The sequence below is a fragment of the Dipteris shenzhenensis genome, chromosome 8 (assembly GCF_047967505.1).
Source record: "Dipteris shenzhenensis isolate YYH24624 ecotype China chromosome 8, Dip_SZ_1.0, whole genome shotgun sequence".
In the NCBI taxonomy this organism is placed as follows: Eukaryota; Viridiplantae; Streptophyta; class Polypodiopsida; order Gleicheniales; family Dipteridaceae; genus Dipteris; species Dipteris shenzhenensis.
This window is the reverse complement of record NC_141603.1, coordinates 49249993-49272551: the sequence shown is the minus strand read 5'-3', so window position 1 is coordinate 49272551 and position 22559 is coordinate 49249993. Positions and strand designations below refer to the sequence as shown.

Here is a 22559-nt window from a genome sequence, read left to right as displayed (position 1 = left end):
TCTTCAAGCCATAGACCCAAGTATAATTTGTGTAGTCATCTATAAATGTGACATAATATAGATAACCACCAAAAGCAGGTGTCCTCATGGGACCGTAGACATCACTATGTATGAGCTGTAATTTACGAGTAGCTCATACTACACCATCCTTTTTAAAGGGAAATCTATGCATCTTACCAAGGATGCATCCCTCACAGGCATGAGGAGGAGATGACTCAAAAGGAGGCAATGCATCAACCATAGCATGCTTCTGAAGTGTCATCAAGCTGCCATAGTTCATGTGTCCATATCTGGCATGCCATATCTCCGCATTCTGCATAGCAACAACGAGAGTGCTTACTGCAAGTGCAAGATCGGATCTTTTCTCATAATTATCAAGCTGAAAAAGACCCCGATATAAAGTGCCAGACGACATCAAAGCATAATCGTTCTCTTTGTCTCGGACTGCACACTTAGCATCATCAAAGATGACCTGAAATCCTCCTTGATTGAGAGAGGACATTGAAAGTGAATTCTTCTTTATACTTGGCACATAAAGAACATCACTAATTCTGAAATCTGTGCCATCCGTGGAGGTAAGTATGATGTCACCCACTCCACACACTGAATAAGAAAAATTGTTTGCACTTGTCACCTTCTTTTTAGCGGGTGCTGCATGTAGAGATGCAAAAAGACTCTTCCTTGAAGTGATATGCTTGGATGCACCACTATCAAAATACCATGTGTTCAGTGTCTCATTCACACTGAAAGAGCATGCATCATTCGAAGGGTCATAGCTGCAAGTCAGGAAAGCATATGAGTCATCCTCAGGAGTGGCTGTAGTATCTGGACCAGCCACTGGAAAATCTGAAATGCAAGACAAAAAGACATAATCCTCTTCCACAAAGTTGGCTGTAACATCCCCTCCTTCATGTGCATGAGCTGATGCATCTGAGACAGCCATACCGGAATCTTTTTTCTTCTCCTTTGCTATTCTTTTCTTGCATTCACCAATGTAGTGACCCGGCTTCTTGCAATAGTGACAGATGCCCTTCCTCTTTGGCTTTTCTACATCACCTTTAGCCTTATGAAAGGGCTGTCTGGAATCAGCTTTATGCTGGTGTGTGGGCTGATTTCCATGTTGCTTTTGCTGCCCTTTGCCTGAACTTTGAAAGCATGGCATGCTTGCCAGCCCGTATGGCCATGTTCTTTCTTGTTTGCTCTTCCTGCAACCAGAGTCCTACCAACTCGTGAAAAGAAAGAGGATTGCAACCCCCCCTCAATGACAAATTCAATGAGGTATGAAAACCGAGATAGAACTTAGGAAGATAATTCAGAGTGGTGGTAATCATCTCTGAATCTGGAATGATCTCATCTATATTCAGCAATTGTTCCCTCAAATCCTGAAGCTTGGTGAGGTGAGCAATCATGGAATCACCCTCATCCATATGTGTATGAGATAGCTCTCTCTTCAGGGATGAGACTCGGCCATCATTTCTGGCTGCAAACATGCTCTCTAAAATATCCCAAGCTGCCTTTGAGGTCTTGCAAGACCAAATGTGAGGAATGATAAACCTTTTGACAGAAAGGGAAATGACTGAAAGAGCTTGTGCATCACATGAATCCCACCTTTTCTGTTCCGGGGTGGGAGCCACCAAAGCAGCAGCTGTTGCTGCTCCTACCACTTACCCTGCACCTTGACCTCTACCCCTGCCTCCACTTGTAAGAGTGACACGTGTAGCCACAGTTTCTGGCCTTGTCTCATCTCCATTGACATAATCCCATAGATGTCTGCCAAATAAGATGTTGCACACCATAAAGCTCCACAAGGAGTAGTTGGTGCCATCCAACTTATCCTCCTATGTGAGGACTCCAAAGACCTCATTGGGATTGTTCTGAGCCATATCTACCAGACAATTCAAAAATGCAGCAAACTAGACAAGTGAAATCCCTTCCTGGTATGTAAAATGCACAACCAAAGGGATGTAAAATGCACAACCAAAGTCTGCAAAAAATCTGCCCAAAATGACATAAAGCTCCACAAGGAGTAGTTGGTGCCATCCAACTTATCCTCCTGTGTGAGGACTCCAAAGACCTCATTGGGATTGTTCTGAGCCATATCTGCCAGACAATTCAAAAATGCAGCAAACTAGACAAGTGAAATCCCTTCCTGGGATGTAAAATGCACAACCAAAGTCTACAAAAAATATGCCCAAAATGACAATTTTCTGTCACAGCCTATCAAAGGCTTAAAATGCACCAAAATGCTCTGCAAATGCCCAAAATCTGCAAAATCTATCTGCAAAAAATGGCAAACGTCTACAATGTGACTCCAACTGAGTCCAAAATTGCTTGAAAAGCTCCCAAATTATCTGTCCACTACTAAATTGCATCCAAAATGCAAAAGCCCCAAATCCCTGCAAGAAATGGCAACTGAAAGGGGGCAAATTGACCAAAAGCCCCAAATGTTGCCAAAATTACACTTTGACTGCAAAACCCTTAAATTTTTGGACAAACTGCAATCTGCTTGCAATGTCTGACCAAACATTGCACAAAAGCACTCCAAATAATGCAATGTGCCTGCAAAGAACTCAAAAGCCCCAATTTCTCTTTGACAAAAAAAAGAAAAGCCCCAATTTCTCTACAAAGAGAAGAACCTGCAAACGAAGGTGTCTTCAAAGTAATCCTGCAAGAAGACCGAAAACTGCACAAAGTACAGACACTTGCACAATGTACGGAACTGACAGTACGAAGTGTACAGCACATGTGCGGATGTGCGGCTTGTACAACGAATGCGTGGAACTGGCGGGATGTAGCGTGTATGGCTTGTACGATGTACGGAGGGAGCTGTGCAGTGCGGTGCAAGTATGGCTTCCACGTACAGTACAGACGAGGACAGCATGCTTGTACGGGCAGTCGGCGGTGTATAGGCATACGGACTCCCAGCGACGTACGGATTGTACGAACGAAATCCGTACGGACGAGCTGTTGTGCGGCGCTGGAGCAAGAAGTGTACAGACGAGCTGCAGCAGGAGGAGCAGGCACGGACGTCAGGAGCTTGGGCTGGAGGCACAGGAGCTCAACGAGGCTTTGATACCAAATGTTGAAAGTGGGAGCACGAAGCAAGTAAGAGAGCAGAGAGCAAACCGTTGAGCTAGAATAGATAAGATTGAGTGACTACAAGTGAGGAGATGGTTTTGTCTAAGTGAAAAAACCACACTAACCCACTAACTGTGGTTAGGGGGGAAACCTCTAGTGAGGGAAAAGTGCCCCTAACTCACTTATGGATTACATTGGTCACTGCCTAGAATATATCAATAATTCTAACACCGGTACCTCAATGCCCAAGTATCTGAAGGATTTGACTGCATCAAGGTGCTTCACCAGTATATGATATCGTGGGGTCTCTCTGTGAGTTTTGACCAGCATAACTTTTATACTCTCCATGTTGACCTATAGTTCACTGATAGGGCAGAAGACTATAGGAAGTTGGGCATCTGCTGTGTTTTTTGGCAGCAAAACCACATCGTTTGCATATAGCAGCAAATAGAGGATCTGAATGCACGTATGTAGACCATGGATACAGCCTTGATACGAGCTGGTCAATGCACAACCAAACAGTTTGGAGGAGAGGGGGCAGTCCTACGTGACCCCAATGTCACTGGAGAAGGATTTTGAAAACTGCTCATATAGTCTGTGAATAATGTGCATGTTTTCTGGGGTGATTGCAATGCCTTGCATTCTCTGCCAGAGTTGCTTGGGTACCATGTCAAAGGTGATACGGGAATCTACAAAGCAGCACATCAGGCTCTGGCTCTCTTCCACAAGTACCCTCACTGTGACCAGGTGATCACTTCTGCTGTGAACCTTTCAGAATTCAGCCTCCCCTTTTGTTCTCTTGCCTTGGTTTTGTGCCCAGTTGGTGATTCTCAAAGGTGATACAAGAATCTACAAAGTAGCACATAGGCTCTGGCTCTCTTCCATGAGTACCCAAGTGATCGGTTGTGCTGTGAACCTTTCGAAATCCAGCCTGCCCTTTTGTTCTCTTGCTTGGTTTTCTGCCCAGTTGGTGATTTTAGTTTTGAGAATGGTTCCGTCGTAGAGCTTAGTAAGGATGGATCCGACCATGATTGTCGCATAGTTTCCAGGATTTCCTATATCCCCCCCTTTGTATAAGGGCTTGATCCAGTTGCTTGTCCGATCTTTTGGGAACTTATGTATTGCTTCTGCATTCAGCACATTGTGTGTCTACTTAGCTGCCTCTGGACTTGCCCATTTAATCCATTTTACCTGTATATTTTGAAGGTCGATTGCCTGACATTGCAAACCTTGCAAAGTCTTGCCTCAATGCCCTCAACTGTGAAGAAACTATCAATAGTGGTGGGTCTTACCCTGGCATGTTTGGCTCATCTTCGTTCTCTAAAATGATTTGGTGTGGCTATCATGACATCAGAGTCAATGACGCCTTCCTAATCATGTCCCTAGGGGCTCGAAGTTATTCCAAAAACATTTTTCCTGTTGTGCTAGTTCTTGCCTCCCCATCTCATTGTGCTCAATCTCATATCTTCACTTCTTAATGACTATCAATAGTGGTGGGTCTTACCCTGGCATGTTTGGCTCATCTTCGTTCTCTAAAATGATTTGGTGTGGCTATCATGACATCAGAGTCCATGACACCTTCCTAATCATGTCCCTAGGGGCTCGAAGTTATTCCAAAAACATTTTTCCTGTTGTGCTAGTTCTTGCCTCTCCATCTCATTGTGCTCAATCTCGTATCTACACTTCTTAATGACACAAAAAAATTTTTCTTTGCAGATTGCCTCTCCTCTACTAATTGTGCAATTTTTATTCTTTGATTGCCATCCTTGTAGACTTGGTCATACCATTGATTGCATGGAAAGATATGGCACACCCTATTAGTCCCTCAGAGAGGGAAGCGTGTGTATGCAGCCTCATGGAGGATCTTTTGGAAAGTCTCCAAGCTCCTTTGAAGAGAAAATGTATTCTTGTCTACGTAGCATCGTGATTGTTGAACCCGGCATGCGAAGCTATAGGGTTTCAACAGCAAAGGACGAATGGTGAATGGCAAGCAGACTAGCAAGCACCAACTCGGCCCAAGTGCAAATTGAAAGACAAGGCAAAGGGATGCGACCCTTCGCACAAGTCTCACTGAGCCCAACCTTCTTAGATGGCAAGGGCTGCAATTGACTGAAGATTCAGTTGCCATGCCAAGAGTATCAAGGATGTCTCAACACCCAATTAGTGGTACCTACACTTATAACGGCAAGTGGGTGCGAATGGTTGTAAAGCAGGTGGATTGTACCCACCATGCACAATCAAAATTATTGAATATAAGGTCATTAAGCCTAGGGAGTTAGGGTCGTCTTCTGTTGCAATAGTAACTCTTGTGTAGAGCGTGTAGCCGAAGAGCCTTGTACAAGGATGGTACTATCTCATTCTCCACTAGATAAACCACATCACTACCCAAGAAACTAATGCGACCCTCCAGTCCCAGGGCTTGATCATAGCTTCCTCCTCACCTCAATCCGTGAACCTCTTACGCAATGCATTGTCTCCCCTCATATCCCCATGTCCTACCAGACTCTTTTATCCATTGCTGCCAGACTTTCTCCAACTCACCCTCCGTCCTCCACTCCACTCCTCCCCTCCTTTACACATACCAATATTGCAATCTTCACCTCCCTAGACATGTTATACCAGCTCCTTACGGAGATACACCATCTTTGAGCTCCAGAGGCCAAGCACGAGCAACAAATTGACATCCTCAAATGTGATGTCTTGACGATTTAGACGAGGCTACTCATCTCCAGAAGGCAGTAGCGAACCGTTAGTGACATGTGGACACGACTCCAAGGAGTGGTACGGCTGAGCTGAGTGCACGACCACAATGTAGTCACCATCGAGGAGAATAGTGAAACGAGAGCCTAGAAAGGCAACAATTTTAGCCACCCTAATTAAGTAAATAGCCAATAAGGCTCTTAACATCAGAGTATGTGAGATCCCCTACACTCCCTCCGCCCTCAAAAATGTCACCACTTTGTGACCTCCAGGGGATTGAGGGGTCTTGGTGTGTACGGTGTGACCCCAATAGAGATCAGCACCCGGTCATCTGCTTCAAGGATACCCAAGTGCTCACTGTTATCTGGATCACCGGTCCCGATTCTCCTATATGCAGATGATATTGCCTTCTCTACTCCACTAACATTAGGATGCACTTCAAACTTTTTGTGAGACACAAGATCTAAAGGTCAACCTTGAGAAAACCAAGGTTATGGTCTTCAACACGTCTTGGGCACCTGCCCACTGAGAGCATTTCACTTTCGACGAGGGACCAGTGCAGGTTGTTGCATCTTATATGTACCTGGGAGTTCTCTTTTCAAGCCTGAACTTTGTGATGAGATGAGCTATGCAAGCCCGATTGAACAAAGAGTATGCTGCACTTTCTAGACTTAAGCATCGGTGTTTCTAGTCCCATTCAGAAGCCTATGACCAAGTCTCTTCTCTTTGATTGCCTTCTCGTCTAGCTGTGTTGTATGGCATCCTCTTTTGGAGCCCAGATCTATCAAAGGCAAATTGGTCCCGAGTGGAGAGACTACAAGTTTTACTTCTTGCACGGATGATCTGTAGCAAGTAATCAGTCCCACACCATATCTTGCTGAACTACTCCCTCACAGCTTGATGCAGCCCTTCAGATGGTCGTGTACCTCCGTAGTAGAGTCGGGGAATTTGGCACCATGACATCAGGACTCAGCAAGCTACCTTGGATGGCCCTCACCTTAGCCTCGACTTTCTCTATGGCACTAGCAACCAAGGTAGGTCAAAGAAGTAGATACGCAAAGACATGCAAATGTGTCACAAGCCCGGGTCTCCATATGGACATATTGCAACCGTTCAGTACAGCCTGAGGCCCAATCCCATCCTGCTAACCTATCATAAGGTGACATCAAACAGCTCCACACATACAGGACTTGGCTAGCACCCCACGAGCTTTTGATAAAACTCAGCTTTTTCTGAGATCATTACCCATGGATCTCAAAGAAGAGTTTTATCGATACCCCCCGCTATACCCAGATGCATCTTCCACATGCCTTGAGGATCTCAGTTGGGAGTTCTGGATGTCCTCTCACTGACTATGGGCATCCCAAATGAGGGGTGGATCTGCACCTTCTGCGACATGCACGAGAGGAGCACTTTAATTCAGATGCCCCATGTACTATGAGGTACGAGGACACCACCTTTGCCTATTTAGTGCAGAAAGTAGAATGTATTCATCTCATGAAGATGAAAGTGAACAGACATTGTGGAATTGATTAAACTAGCACTTGCTATGATTTCACATTGAAACAGGTCTAAAAAAGACCACGTGCAAGCATTTGCAACCGACCATGGATTTCACTCGATCACAGCTTTCTTTCATGACCTTAATGGCCCTATTCTCTATTCCTGGATTAATCAAATAGGAAATTAGACTGCTAAAGTTTTTGCAACGCTCTAAAGACACAAAACTCTGATATATTTTCTTGAAAGGCGTTGTCCTTGCTTGAAATTATGCTTAGCAGGCATCATTAAGCATGCACTGTAAATATTATTCCCCACATATCCTATATGAACAAAATACAATTCTTAATTCTGACTTTCTTACCTGAGCGATGCACGTTTATTCCCCATATATCCTATATGAACAAAATATGATTCTTAATTCTAACTTTCTTACCTGAGCGATGAACGTATGGGAAAAGGTAGATTAGAAAGAGACATATCACCCCCGCTACCATGACTCCCACTACTACATTTCCAAGCCAATCAGGAGTAGCGCCTGGATTCCTGCATACAGCAAAAAAAACAACTATTATTTGCTGAATACATGATACGCTGTAGCCATCAAGTGCCACCGAAGAGGCACCCTAAACTGAGATACATCCATACACAAACATGAAGCAGCTTGTGTTGCACTTCATTACAACCTGACCAAATTCTGCCACTCATAAGAAACCGAGACAGTCCATCTTTGGCAGCTTATAAATATTACATGGCCTGTCTTTTAGCCAAATTTCAAAAGACTCATAGCTTCTCAATCCTGCATTTTCTATGACGATTTGAGCTCAGTGCAACTCTTTCTTACTTTCACAGAAGCAATAGGGACTCTTTTGGTTTTGCATTAGACTCTCATGATTCTTCTTTCCCTTCCTTTCTCGAAGTACATGTGTATCTGTTCCACACGCTGCAAAGACTCTCTCTCCAAACTCATAAGATATTCTCTTTCCAGTATGGATCCCCACCACGTTTTAACACCGCAATGGCATGTGTAACACGTCCCAAAGTGATGAAACCAGAAAATAACTTCCATAGTGTCTCTTTCCACACAAAAAAGGGAATGGTTTGATTTTTGTTAGCATTTAGAGTAAACCCCTGAAGGTTGTGCCACTTATTAGTATTTTATCATCCTCCAAAGATAAAGGTCCCTGTTGTCTCAAATGAAAGAGTTATAACTGAGGCATAATTTGGCCCTCCTAGTACCTACTGTATGATTTTTTTCCTCCAATCGCTGTGCTTTAATTCATGAGTCATGACAAGTCTTATATTCCTCTAGAAAGGACTCTTATTTAAGATTGATAGATCCCCAGAAGCCTTCAAAGATAAGTAGGGAGACATCCAAAATCATCACATGTATGAAGGCGGAAGCCTTCATTAACACCTTTAACTTTTTAAAGGGCTCCATGTAAACGTCTCGCTGGTTCTCAACCTTCCTGCTTGTGTAATCTTACAACAGCTCATAAATTACAGCAAGGAAACACTCTCAAATGCTCTCCCTCTCTCCCCCTCTCTCTACAGATATACTAGGGCCCAAGACAACAATCGGGCTGGACCCCCCCGAAGGTTTTTATTCATCAGACAGAAAAGAGAACTTAGTACAAGAGTTCAGCGTAGAGCTGTTCATACATATCCCAAAACGTGAAATGAATCATTACATGAGCTCTTAGGCTCCCTTTCTTGGCAACAAGCCACTCGTGAAATTCTACTTTACTTTCCTAAATACATGCCACTAAGGGCAACTTTGGAGTCTTCAAAGCACTTGGTCACGCGAACCGCCTCCTAGGCTCTTGTTAGGCTCAATTGCGCTTAGGAAAAATAACTCTTCCTAGTACCTGCAACAATTAATTAAAGCGCACCACCATGGCACCCATTAATTGTTACCGCTTTGCATGCAAATAACACACTGTGGACTAATTCTAGTCACGGTGGGCGTCCCCACTGAACACATGTGCACACATAACAAATATAAAAATATATATTTATTCTTTGGTTGACCGAAGTCAACGCTCTTGATCATAATTAAGGAGCTTTAACCAAGGGTCGAGGCGCCTTGATTATAGTCAAGTCTCTCCAACCGAAGTTGGCACAACTCTCCAACCGAAGTTGGCACAACTTGGTTAACCGTGGTTAACCCTCTTGGCGCATGCCAAGTTTCGTTGACTGAAGTCAACACTCTCTGACCGTAGTCAACTCTGTAGTTCTCTGGTTAACCGCAGTTAACCCTCTTGGTAATAAACCAAGTCTTCCTGACCGAAGTCAGGCTTACTTGACCAGAGTTACTTGACCAGAGTCAAGTATCTTTGACCGTAGTCAATTCTCTGACCATTAAAAGAACTCTTTGACCATAATTAATACATATGAAAACTCTTTAATTATGATCAAATAAATGGTCAACTGTACTTTGACTTAGGATATTTACATGATGGTGACATTCCAACCTTTGTAGATATGAATTATCGATACATGGTATGTCCATATCGTTAACTTCATTCCATTTTGACTTGCTCACAGCAAATGACCTATGATGGCATGCGCCCCCTCCTCTCTGCCTGCAACCCCTCCGCCCACCTGCTGCTCCCCCTCCACTTGCAACACCGCTTGCTGCAGCTCCCTCCGCCTGTAGCTCCCTCCGCCCGCCTGCAGCTCCCTCTACGCTCGCAGCTCCCTCCTTCCCCGTCTAGCCTCACCACCCTAGCTCCTTCCCTCCTTGCCTAGCCTCGCCGCCGACCTAGCTCCCTCCTCGCCTAGCCCCACCTAGTCCCACCTAGCCCCGCCCCCACCACCCGTAGCCCTTCTGCCCGCTGCCTCCTCCGTCCCTCCGCTCCTGCTCGCCTTCTCTCCCCCGCTTTTGCACCTCCCCCCCGCCTGCTGCAGCTCCCTCCCGCCTGCTGCAGCCCCCTCCTACCCTTCTACTCCACCTCCTCCACTCCAGCCACCCGCCACCCCTCTGCTCCCCGACATACCTCATCCACCCCCTTGCGACCCCTCAGCCACTCCCTCGACCCCTCAGCCACCCCCGCTTGCTCTCCAGCCAGCCCCCCCTTCCCTACTAGCCCCCCCGCCTACTCTCAGCCTACCTACAGCCCCCCCGCCACCCCTCAGCCTCTTTTCAACCCCCCTGGGGGTACCCCCCATCATGGGGAGGGAGCTCATGTTCTCGCTCCCGCTCCTACACTAAGACCTGCACCGAACACGGGTCAATCAAACGAAATGGGAAAAGGTGGCAAGGATACAGATAAAGCCGCCAAGAAAAAACACACACACGATACAACCAAAGTGGACTTGGAGTAGACAGCAAAGCAAAGGCGGGGCCCACTTCCGCCTCAGCTTCAGCCACAGCCTCACCTCAGCTTCAGCTTCAGTCTTAGCTTCGGTCTCTGCTACATCAGATACATCCTCATACTCAGCCTCAGCGCCAGCCTCAGCTTCAGCCTCAGCGTCAGCTCTAGTTTCAATTCCAACTCCACTTTCAGCTCCACTTCCACCCATAGGCTCTACTGTTACAGCTACTGGCTCTGATATATCCTACCCATGACATTGATTGCCCCACCCTCCCCTAGGATAGAGGGGTTGTCACTGACACCATTTCTTCCATCTCTCCCTTCTTCTCCCCCTACAGTTTTCTCTTCGATTATGACACCCACTTCATAATGCGAGTGAAGGATCATGAGGGACTATGTACTGAGTTCATTGGATATGGGATTAACCTCCTAGCCCCGATCTTAGCCAAGCTATTTAATGAAGCCATTTGCTTGGGGTTTCCACGCACCTGGACCATCAACACTATCTCACCCATCCACAAGGCAAGGGATCCCATGAGCCCGGAGAACTACAAGACCATCATGATTGGACATGTCATGTCCAATATTTATGCATCAGTACTTGATTCTGAGGTCAGCAGATTTGCAAAGTGTCGAGGACTCAGAGCAGCGGGACATGCCGGTTTCAGGCAGGATCATGGGACCATAGACCACATTCTCGCGCTCAGATGTATCATCGAGGAGGCGAGGGTACGGAAGCCTAGGGTTTACTGTTGCTTTGAGAATTTCCGCAAGGCATTTGATACCGTTCCGAGAGCCCGCCTCATACGACGCCTATAGGATCTGGGTTACGACCAGGAGATCATTTGGGCTGTCGTGGAACTTTATGAGCGAGTTTCAAGCAGAGTCCGGACAGGATCTAGATGGATAGACCAAATCATGAGCACTATCGGGGTCAAACAAGGGTGCCCATTATCACCTACCTTGTTTGGCCTCTACATCGACGAGCTCGATACAGTGATGCAGAAACAGGGTGGGGTAGGCTGCTCTCTCGCGAGCACACTGATCCGGATATTACTTTATGCAAATGACGTGGCTCTCTTGTCTTCCTCAGCAAAGGGGCTCTAGAGACACCTGGACGCACTACAGTCCTTTTGTGAGTCTCATGATTTAAAGGTCAACTTGGGTAAAACCAAGGTTATGATCTTCAATACATCTTGAGTCGTCATGCGTGATCAGCATTTCACATTTGATGGGTAACCTGTTGAGGTAGTTTCATCATAAACTTATCTGGGGGTCGTCTTTTCCAAAACCCACCTTCACCATGAGACCCGCGAGATGTAGGCGCGCGTGAGCAACGTATATGCTTTATTGGCTAGACTAGAGAGACAGTGCTTCCGCTCTAATTTTCAGGATCCACGGACCAAAGGGTTGCTTTTTGACTCCTTGGTCTGCCCTGCAGGGATGTATGGCAGCCCATGCTAGGGCCAGATTTGTCGAATACAGAGTGGGCCAGGGTGGAGCAGCTATAGGTTCTCATGTTATCACGAATGATCCGTGGTAAGCCATCTGTCCCTCACCAAATCATTCGGGCAGAGTTTGGGTCACCCCCATTACAGCTAGATGCTGCATTTCAGGTCATTACATATCTGTACCGAGTCAGGGAGTATAGGGATTACACATCCGGGCATAGCAGGATACCCTGGCTAGCACTGTCCTCTTCTATGGCACTTGCAGCAAGGGGAGATCAGAGGTGTTGGTATGCACGCACAGAGCTCCACATGGACAGACTACCTCCTTTCCAGTATAGCATGGATGCTCCTCTCTCTCCCCTCCTATCACACGAGGTCAACCAGGTTATCCGTAAGGATCTACTACAGCTACACACATTCCGGACTTAGTTGGACCCGAGTGATCTTTCAGTGAAGCTGGGCTTCTACAGAGATCACTTCCTACATATCACAGCGGAGGGTTTCATTGATCCACCAGGATACATGCAGATTCACCTACCCCACTCGCTAAGGATCTCCCTTGGGCAATTCCGGGTCTCTTCACACAGACTTCGTATCGAGAGCGGCCGAGCAGAGCGGTTACCCAAGGAGAGGCGCATATGCACACTGTGTGACATGCAGGAGGTTGAGACAAAGGAGCATTTCATCTTCAGGTGTCCTATTTACTATGAGATCCGAGGGCGTTTCTACTGCCTCTTCAAAGATAGTTATACGATGTTGGCCCGTGTCCTCTCCTACCCAGACCAGCGATGCTTGGCTGGTTTCATTCATGAGATGCTCAGACACCACAATAGGATACTCTGAGCACAGAGACAGGAGCAGACTTCTCTCTCGACTGATACCTCTCAGAGCTCTATCACGGAGTTCTTTCACCAGATCACATAGACCCCCACGAGGCGAGACCTCGACATGACCATGACTAGGAGCCTGTGACCCGACAGCTCAGACAAAGGATTGACTCACAGATCACACTTGGGGACATCCCCTCCTTGTTTAGGGTCGAAGCCCGACCGACGGGGGTCACAATGGCCTTAGTTAGATGCAGAGCTACGACTAGGAGACGTACCAGGACTGCACCCTTGAGGGGGCGATAGCGTTCTATTGCTGACCTCATGCCTCCACTTCCACAGCCTCATCCATCCTGATGTCCTAATGATGATGATGATGTTGATGGTTATGATGTTGCCGGCGATGATGTTGAGATTGATATATATAGTCGGGATATGACTATGTTGTACTTAGGACTTAGTACTGCCATTTTGCATTTTTTACATTTTGCATTGGTGTGGATGCTCATTTAGTAGCTCCACTACCACAGCTCATTGTATCAGGTTTTTCACAGTCTCATAGACCCATCGGTCTTTCGAAGACTTTAATAAAATTTATTTCCTTCTTTCTCGTAGATCCTAAACTCCTACATGACTTTTTATGAACTCAATCCTTATATGCACAATCTCAGACATTAAGATATCATCACAGCTATCCGTTATTAGACAATAAAGGAGATTGGTGGGAGGGTGGCCCCAAGCAAGAGAAGAAATTTAGATGCTTCGTGGAGACACAAAAATAAGACTTAGGATTAGATTTTGAAAAAGTACAGGAGTATGAAGCAAGACACAAAGATGAGTATTCCACAATGAGCTACTAGCAGCAAGTGAAAATACAAGAGAGACTTGGGTTATGTTGGAAACCCATAACAATGTCAAACTTATAGTTGACCAAGGTACATTACTGTGGCATTGTAGATGTTCCCCCTCAATGGTGTGGCTGAAGTACCCATGGAAACATCTCAGGATTACCTAGTATACTTGAAGTACCATCACTGCACAAACTCATCCCAAAGGGATATGGCAACCTGCAAGAGTTTGACAAGGTCTAGCACAAACCAAAGAGCAGACTAAAAGCCCTTGGAATGGAGACCTAAAAGCCATGTGGAAACAGCACATGGTGTGATGATAGAAAATTGCCTATACGAATAGATACTCAAAAACCTACTTAAGAGAGAGACAACTACTTTCTTTCTCGAGGTCTCTGAAATCAGAATTAGAATCACACACAAAAGCACCAATTGATGAATTGAAAATACGCAAAAGTACGTGAAGATGGCAATAGTCCAGAGCATGTGTACAAATATTTGTCATACAAGGTAGACATTTGCACCACAAGAACTAATAAATACGAGTATCTTCTACTTAAATCATGATGTACCTTTTGGGAAGCTTAAGTGGTCTCTTGGAAGAATAGTAAACATTGAAGTATGATATGTATTAGCTTTCCTACTGATCTTGTTCCCTTTGCAGAGTTTTAGAATAAATGACAACCATTTATCTCGCTCGTGAAAGGATGGTAGTTCCACTAGACTACATGAATTAGGCCTTTAGATTGCACCAAAAAGTGCTTTCAATTCATCGCTTGGATACATTGCAGCTTCAAATTCCCTCCTCTATTCCGATCAAACTTCAACTAGAGCTGTGCTTTTCAACCTTTTTGTGAAAAGATTTCCGAATATCTTCTCGCTTCCGCTTGACCAATACCAATGGAAGGACCCCCTTAAAAGTTTATCAAGGCCACCTCCTTTTTTCATTTAAAGAAACCTTGCTTTTAAGAGCCTTTGAAAAACCACTTTTTATTTTTCGGTAAAAGGAATCACATGGTAAATGAAACGTACAGGGTTGAACTGTCAAGCTGCCCAGTTGTAAAAGTCATGTGTTATGGACAGTGCAAACTCATATTCAGATCTGTGCAGATTTTTCTTTTTTGCAAAAAGATTAATTCATTAAGTATGAATGAAAGCCACAAGAGCAAGCTCAGATGCAGGACTACATCATGACATGCATGAAAGAAAAAACAGCTCAAAAAGAACTAACAAAAATCAAAGAAGGCTCAGAGAAGAACGGAGATCCTCTCCAAACTCTGAAAAAAATCTCTCTCCTGGCTGTAGCTGCTCTGGGAAGGGTGAACCTACGAACCCTCCATCGCCTCCGTACATCTGGCCCTCCAAATATACCAAGCTGCAATGCTAGCCAGAATCTCCCAAGCTGTGTCTACCGAGGCATGAGCAACTCTGAAAGGAGTGAAAGAAACATCCTGGAGAGAACATGAATCCATAGAGTGCCGTCGTATAATGAAGGATGAGTCTGAGTCATGTCCCTCGAAAAACCCATGAGGGCCAGACCATTCCAAATCATCCTCGCCTATCTGCACTCCCAAAGGCAATGCTGAACTGACTAAACTGCTACATGGCATCGAGGACAAGTAGGGTCAGTCCCAAACCTGGCTCTCTACAAGTTCACTGCAATCCCTCCATGAATAGAAAGCCAAAAGAAGAGAGTGATATTTCTATTTCTAAAGGATTTCCAGAGCCTCCTCCAAAAGTTTTTCTGCACCTCAGCAAAAATATGAAAACTATCCCAATGAGGGGCTCTAGAGGAACTCCAACCTCTACTGCTAAGCTGAAATCTCCTGGCATTTCTGACTATGTAACGAAAGAAGGGGATGCTCTTCTCTCGGTGCCCTTCATCAATCCATTCCCACTCCCCTGGGTCCCACTGCAAGAACCTGATGGGATAACCACTTGATAACCAGAGTCTTGAAGACCCAAGTGCCAAGAGAACAGGGTCAGGATCAAGATACCACTGTGAGTCCATGCCCCACTCCATGTAACATGCAATCCTAACAGGCTGGAAGGCAACCTCCAAAAGAATATCATCTGAGGATCTGAGAAGTCTGCCTCCCGATTGAACATCGAACACAAGGGTCTCCTCATATGCATCCCGCAAGGCAATGACCTATAAGGGAACACCCGTATCTATCCACTCTGCTAGTATGGCTGTCTCTATCTGATGTATCCTGACTGCACTACCTCTGAGGTGGCCAATTGATAAAAATCTCTGATCCTCTCGAAGCTGTCTAAAATCCTTCCAGGCACCTACAGTGGAAGCAGGTCCCCTCTCCCATCTAGACCACTGCATATAATGTGACACTCCTAGTGATCTGCCATGCTCATCCAGTATGGATTCATTCCACATAACTGGCTGCCTGTCCATTTCTTCGTGAGAGGAGGGTGTAACTCTCCGAAGAGTGTCTCTGAAGCTGCCCCAAGCTTTCAGAATGAAAGCCATGAGAGGGAAAGAGGGAGATCTAAGATGGGCTGAAGTAGAAATCCATCTCGAGCTGTCCATCCAATCTCCCCCGTGAGAAGGTGTACAAGACTGAATGCTGCGCAGGAAAAAATCTTTCCAAGGCTCCTGTCTAGGCATCAATCCTCTCACTACAAATTTGCAAAGCAAGGCCATACACTGTAAATTCGGATCAATAGTATTGAGACCTCCTTCCCCTGTGGGAGGAATGAGGGTCTCCCAAGCCACCCTAGCTACAACATCTGAGGTGCCATCGAACCCACTCCAAAGAAAGTTCCTGACAGGTCTCATGAGCTGAGATATACAATCTCTAGATCTGCACCAACAAGAGCAAACGAACCAGGCAGTAGCCAATAATACCAAGTTCACAACCACTACTCTGGATGCAACGTCAACTTTGACAGAACTCCAAAAAATGAGTTTCCTCTTGATGCTCTCCAACACAGGAGCAAACTGCTGTGCTGGAGAGATGTCCATCCAAACCTGGCATCCTAAGTACCTGATGGAGACACACCTCTGAATCCAAGTGAATCCTATGTCAATCCCCCAGTTTGGAGTGTCCTCATCACTAATCCAAAAGCCATTGGATTTGTTCCAATTAATATGGGCCCCTGCTGCAGTGCAAAACAAATCCAAAGCTGTCCTGAAAGAGGTGAGTGTCTGAGGTGTGGCATCCAAAAAAATGTAGGACAGAGACAGGATATTATACACCGAGACACATGAAATTCTAGAGAGAGATTTTTTTTCGCTGCTGCTGCTCCCCGCTCCTCCTGCTCCCCTCCTCTCCCTGCTCCTCCTGCTGCTCTCCTCTCCCCGCTCCTCCTGCTGCTCCTCCTGCTCCCCTCCTCGCTGCCCCCTCCCTTCCCTCCTGCTCCTCCTCCCTGCTGCTGCTCCTCTCCCCGCTCCTCCTGCTGCTTCTCTCCCCGCTCCTCCTGCTGCTCCTCCTGCTCCCTCCTCGCTGCCCCCTCCTACCTGCACTGCCCCCTTCCCCCGTGCTGCCCTCTCCCCTGCGCGCTGCCCCTCCCTCCTACCTGCTGCAGCCTCCCCCCCCTGCGCTGCAGTCTGCTCCCCCCCCCGCTGCAGCCTGCTGCTGCTCCCCCTTGCTCTTCCTTGCTCCCCCCCCCGCTCCAGGCCCCCTCTCCTCCCCTCTCCTCTCCTCCTCTCCTCCTTCCCCTCTCCTCTACTCCTCTCCTCCCCCTCTCCTCCACTCCTCCTCTCCTCTATCCTCCCCTCCTCTCCCCTCCTCCTCCTTGCTGCCCCCTTGCTGACTCCTCCTTGGCTTCTTCTTCTCTCTCCCTTCTTCCTTCACCCACTCCTTCATCTGGAGTACCCCTATTCTCTTATAGGGGTCTCCTGGGTTTCAGTAAAGCAGACGGAGTTTTTTATTTTTTGTGTTTCAATCGGCCAACACACCTCGATTGACGAATGGGTTCCCATTCAGTCAATCCGTCTCCGCTCACACCGGCCGCGAGAACTGTCACTTTTTCAAAAGATGAGCTGCAGCAGTTGCAAAAAGATTTGGAGCATGAGTGTTCCACGACTCTCTTCGCATGCATTCATGGCTCACACCCCTCCAGGTCACAAGCTAGAGATTGGATGCTGGTGGCGCTTCCTCAGGACCTCGCCCCCCACCTCAAGGATGTTCGTTTGTTGGGACGAGGTTTCTTTCAGGTGTGCCTAGATTCCCCGGACGTCATGAGAGACCTGCTACAGGCCGGGTTTCTACTTCTAGGCTACAGGAGGATTTTCTTGTTTCCTTTTCAACTGGGATTTGACCCAGTTGAAGAGGACAAGCAGGGAGTTTCTGTTTTCATCAGGTTCCCTGGTCTTCCCTCAGTTTATCACCGGCTTCTTTCAGTTATTGGCGAGAGGTTTGGTGTGGTAGCAGAGATCCCCCCTCTCCTTGGCGAGCCCTCTTCGGCTGCTGAGGCGGTCAGGATGGACGGGGTACCCAGGGTTAGGGTCATTGTCCAGGACCCCAATATTTCAGATGACCACATCATGCTACAGCGACCCGATGGGTCTTTCTTCCGCTAGAGATTTGAGGTTGCAGGTCGGTAGGACCAGTGCAGGATTTGCAAATCCTCGGGGCACTTCGCCAGAGATTGCCCAAAGAAGAAAAAGAGGCCCATAAAGCAGCCAGCTCGTACTAGCTTATGACAGAGAGCAGGAGCAAGACCTACCGCTCCACAGACACGGCCTCAGACACGGGCTCCCTCCCCTCCTAGGGCTACTCGAGTCCCTTCGGCACCCCGCACCACCTCTGGCCCACGGTGGGTTCCCGTCCCGGTTAGGCCCTCTACTTTAGTTCACACCTCCACCTCTTCGGAGGCTACCCCCTTGGAGCCTCGGGAGGAGACTAGTGTTCAGGAGCCTTGTTCGACTCCACCCTTGGATCAAGCTGTACCTTCCTCAGCAGCCCAGGTTGTTGGCACCTCGTCCGCACCACTTTTTGATCAGGATCCAGTACAGGTGCCTTCCTCTTTGGACAAAGGGACGGGGGTTTTACATTCTTTTCCTAGGAATCCTTCGTATCCCCTCCCCAGGACTGGCTCAGCGGAACTCATTTTCCGCTTTGGAGGACCTCTCTAGCCTCCCAGATGATGATTTTGTACCCTCTACTTTTGGAGAGCCAGTTATCGGCATCCCTCTTGAGAGATCCTTCTCTCTCTCACCTGTGGACTTTCCTCCCCTTGGACCTCGCGTGTATGGCAGGAGGTCTGCTCCGGTAGATGTTTCTTTTCCGCCACCAGGTCGGGTAAGGTATTCCAACCCACTTCCTCCCGCCAATGAGGATAGCCAGTTGGAATATACAGGGATTGGGCGGCATCCCTCATCACCGTCGCAGACAGCTGATCAGGAATCAGCTCCATCCAGGTGTTTCAGGTGGTTCCCTAGACATTCTTTTTCTTCAAGAACACAAACTGGATGTCAGAGATTGCTCCAAGTCAGGTAAGCTGCTCTCAGGCCGGACTTTTTGGCTTCCTGCCTTGGGAACCAAAGGAGGTACATGCATTTCAGTTTTAGATTCTATTCTCCCTCTGGTCATTGGACACGGTACCATAACCCCCTCCAGGGCCCAGTGGGTTTTACTTCTGATTGACGGATGTAAGGTTGGTTTCCTCAACCTCTATGCTCCGAACAACAGAGGGGACCGTGTTTTGTTTTGGAAAGAGTTGCTCTCATGGGCTGACATTGCGGATTCGTGGATTATTGGAGGTAACTTCAACATGGTTGAGGCACCTTCTGATAAGAAAGGGGGCAGAGAAGGTGGTATCCACTCCCTTGAGAGAGCAGCCTGGGATGCCTTCTTGTTCAGGTTCAGTGGCAGAGATGTTTGGTCAGATGATGCATTTCTAATTCAGTCTCGGTCACTTTTGTTTTCATGGTCGAACCATAGGGTGCAGATGCCTATCCATGCTCGGATTGATAGATTCTATGTGGGTGACTGGGCTCTTGATAGAGGGGGGACAGTTTGCATTGCACCCGTTGTTTCCACTTCAGACCATTTTCCAGTAATTTTGTCCATCTCAGAGCCTCATCTGAGAGGACAGTCTCACAGTATCAGGATCCCCGACGCCTTATACACAGATGAGACTCTCACAGAGGCAGTGTTGGAGATCTGGTTTCTCATATGCAGGGGGGGTGGCCGGTCCTTCACATGTGGCCACAGCACTTGCCAGTATCAGCGACTTTTATCACTCCGTTGCTAGTGCTCGGCGAGGTGAGGTACTCAGGCGAGAGATCGGTATCCGCCGGCAGTTGGCAGCCCTACAGAGGGAGGAGCAGAAACGACCATCAGATGCTTGGATACAAGAGCGCCTTGCTACGGCAAGGGCTCACTTGCAGACCTTGCTTGATCAGAGAGCAGAGTATGCCTTCCATGCACGGAAGTCCTTTTGGATACAGATGGGAGGGAGAGTCAATAAACACTTTTCTCTACACTTGGTCCCGGACATAGTAGAGAGAGTGTCAAGCAGCTTATTGACTCTGACGGCGTTTTGCAGTCCCATCCGGAAACCGTCATGCACTTAGCGAAAGCTTTCTATGCCTCCCTACTCTCCGCAGATCCGAACTCACAGGCCAGAGAGGCGGCTAGAGATGAAGTTTGGCAGAGTTTACCTGTTTTGGTCACCCCAGAGATGTTATGCTCACTTGATGCACGCTTTACCAACACAGAATTCAAGACTGCTCTCTCTGCCCTTCATAAGGGCAAATGCCCTGGTTTCGATAGTCTTACTCCTCCTTTTTTAATAGCCTTTTGGGATATGATAGGTGATCATATTACTTCAGCCTTGCAGGCCATTTGGGACTCGGGTGAGATGCCTGACTCACTAACCGAGGGACTCATTCACCTTATCCCGAAAGGTGGCAATAGGAATTTTGTATCCCATTGGAGACCCATCACTCTTTTGGGCACTCTTTACAAAATCCTTGCCAAGGCGATCAGCATCCGATTATAGCACCTTCTTCCAGACCTCATCCATGATACTCAGACAGGCTTTGTGCATGGCAGGAGCATTTTTTATAATATTTTTTCCTTTTCGGAAGCAACAGAGTGGGCTATGCAGAGTGGGCAGCGGCTAGCAGTTCTACTCCTGGACTTCGAGAAAGCCTATGACAGAGTAGATTGGGGTTTTCTTGAGGGCACTCTTCTACGGTTTGGATTTTCAGATGCTTGGATTAGAGAGGTGGCCTCCCTTTACAGATCAGCCCACAGCTAGGTTTTGATTGGAGGGGTAAGGGGTGACAGGTTTCAGATTTCTAGATCAGTTCGTCAGGGATGCCCTTTAGCCCCCTTCCTCTTTCTTTTTGTGGCAGAAGCTATGAGTATCTTCCTTAGATCTCAGGCTGACCTTTTTGGGCTGAGATTGCCCTTGAGACAACAGGAGCAGGAGCTTCTTGACTGTGACTTGGCTGATGACACTGCTATTTTTATTGAGGCCTCTTTGCAGTCACTTGATTCTTTCCGGACAGCCTTGGATATTTTTTGCTCAGCTGCAGGGGCACACATTAACTGGCACAAATCCTTTGGCTTTTGCATCAGTGATGAGAACACTCCAGCCTGGGGTGTTGACATTGGCTTTTCCTGGATTCAGAGGGGTGTTCCTATCAGGTATTTGGGATGCAAGGTAGTTTGCCCCAGCACTAGAAAGTATAAGGAAAAAGCTCCTTTTCTGGAGCTCTGCCAAACTTGACCTTGCATCTAGAGTTGTGGTAGTGAACCAGGTTCTCTTGGCCACCTCCTGGTTTGTGTGTTCTTGCTTGTGCCGGTCTAGGGATTGCATCACTCAGCTCATCAGACCAGTCAGGAATTTTTTATGGAGTGGACTTGATGGCACAGCAGATGTTGCAGCAAGGGTGGCCTGGGAGACCATTATTCTCCCTACATGTGAAGGAGGCCTTAATGTCATTGACCCGGACTTGCAGTGCAGGGCATTGCTTTGTAAGGTGGTGGTGAGGGGACTCATGCCTGGGCAGGAACCTTGGAAGGATTTCTTTTTTGGACGCATTCAGGCTTGCACACCAACCTTGGGAGATGATTGGGTGGACAGCCCTCGCTGGATTTCCACTTCCGCCCCTCTCGGATCTCTTGCCTCTCCTCTCATGACTGCCATCCTGAAAGCTTGGGGGAGCTTCAGGAACACTCTTTGAAGGATTCCACCTTCTACCGTCGAAGAGATTGATAGGCAGCCGATCATTTGGAATGATAGTATTCTTGACGAGCATGCCAGACCACTGGGCACTTCCCATTACATGCAGTGGTCTAAATGGGAGAGACGCCCCGCCTACACATTAGGCACTTGGAAAGCTTTTATTAGGCTACCCGAGGATCAAAGACGCAGTCCGTAAGTCACCTCAGAGGGGTAGCATGCAGGATTCAGTAGATAGGTGCAGCCATCCTGATGGAATGGACAGTTGAGTTGCCTATTACTTCCACCACTTGGATGGGGGCTTTTTCAAGGACATCAGTTCCTTTACAGGTGATCGCTCTCCAGGTCTCGAGGAAGACGCACTGGTCTTTGACGTTGGGGATGGAGGTTTACTCTCTACATCCAAGGATGGCATTCTTCTTGAGGTTGCCTTTCAGCCTATCAGGATTGCTGGTTTTGTGGACCATGGAGCGGGCTTGCAGTGGTACTTAGACCCCGACCCTCTGCTCTTGGCCTTGGGATCCTGGAGGTTGTGGTTATATGGAGGTGCACCTATCAGGTACTTGCAGTGGGACCCAGGAGAGTGGGAGTGGATAGATCATGGGCACCGAGAGAGGGGGATTCCCTTCTTTCGTTTCACGGTTGGTAATGCCAGGAGATTTCAGCTGAACAGTAGGGGTT

At 47.3% G+C, this 22559-nt stretch overlaps 1 protein-coding gene across 1 annotated transcript in view; it reads right to left on the bottom strand.

Annotated features, from left to right (window-relative positions):
* Positions 1-22559, bottom strand: part of LOC147899620 (Zn-dependent exopeptidases superfamily protein) — a 221303-nt gene that overhangs the window by 88782 nt on the left and 109962 nt on the right. The window contains exon 10 of the mRNA XM_087378001.1: positions 7715-7824. Coding sequence (XP_087234127.1) covers positions 7715-7824 — 110 coding nt within the window. The remainder of the gene's footprint in view (positions 1-7714; positions 7825-22559) is intronic.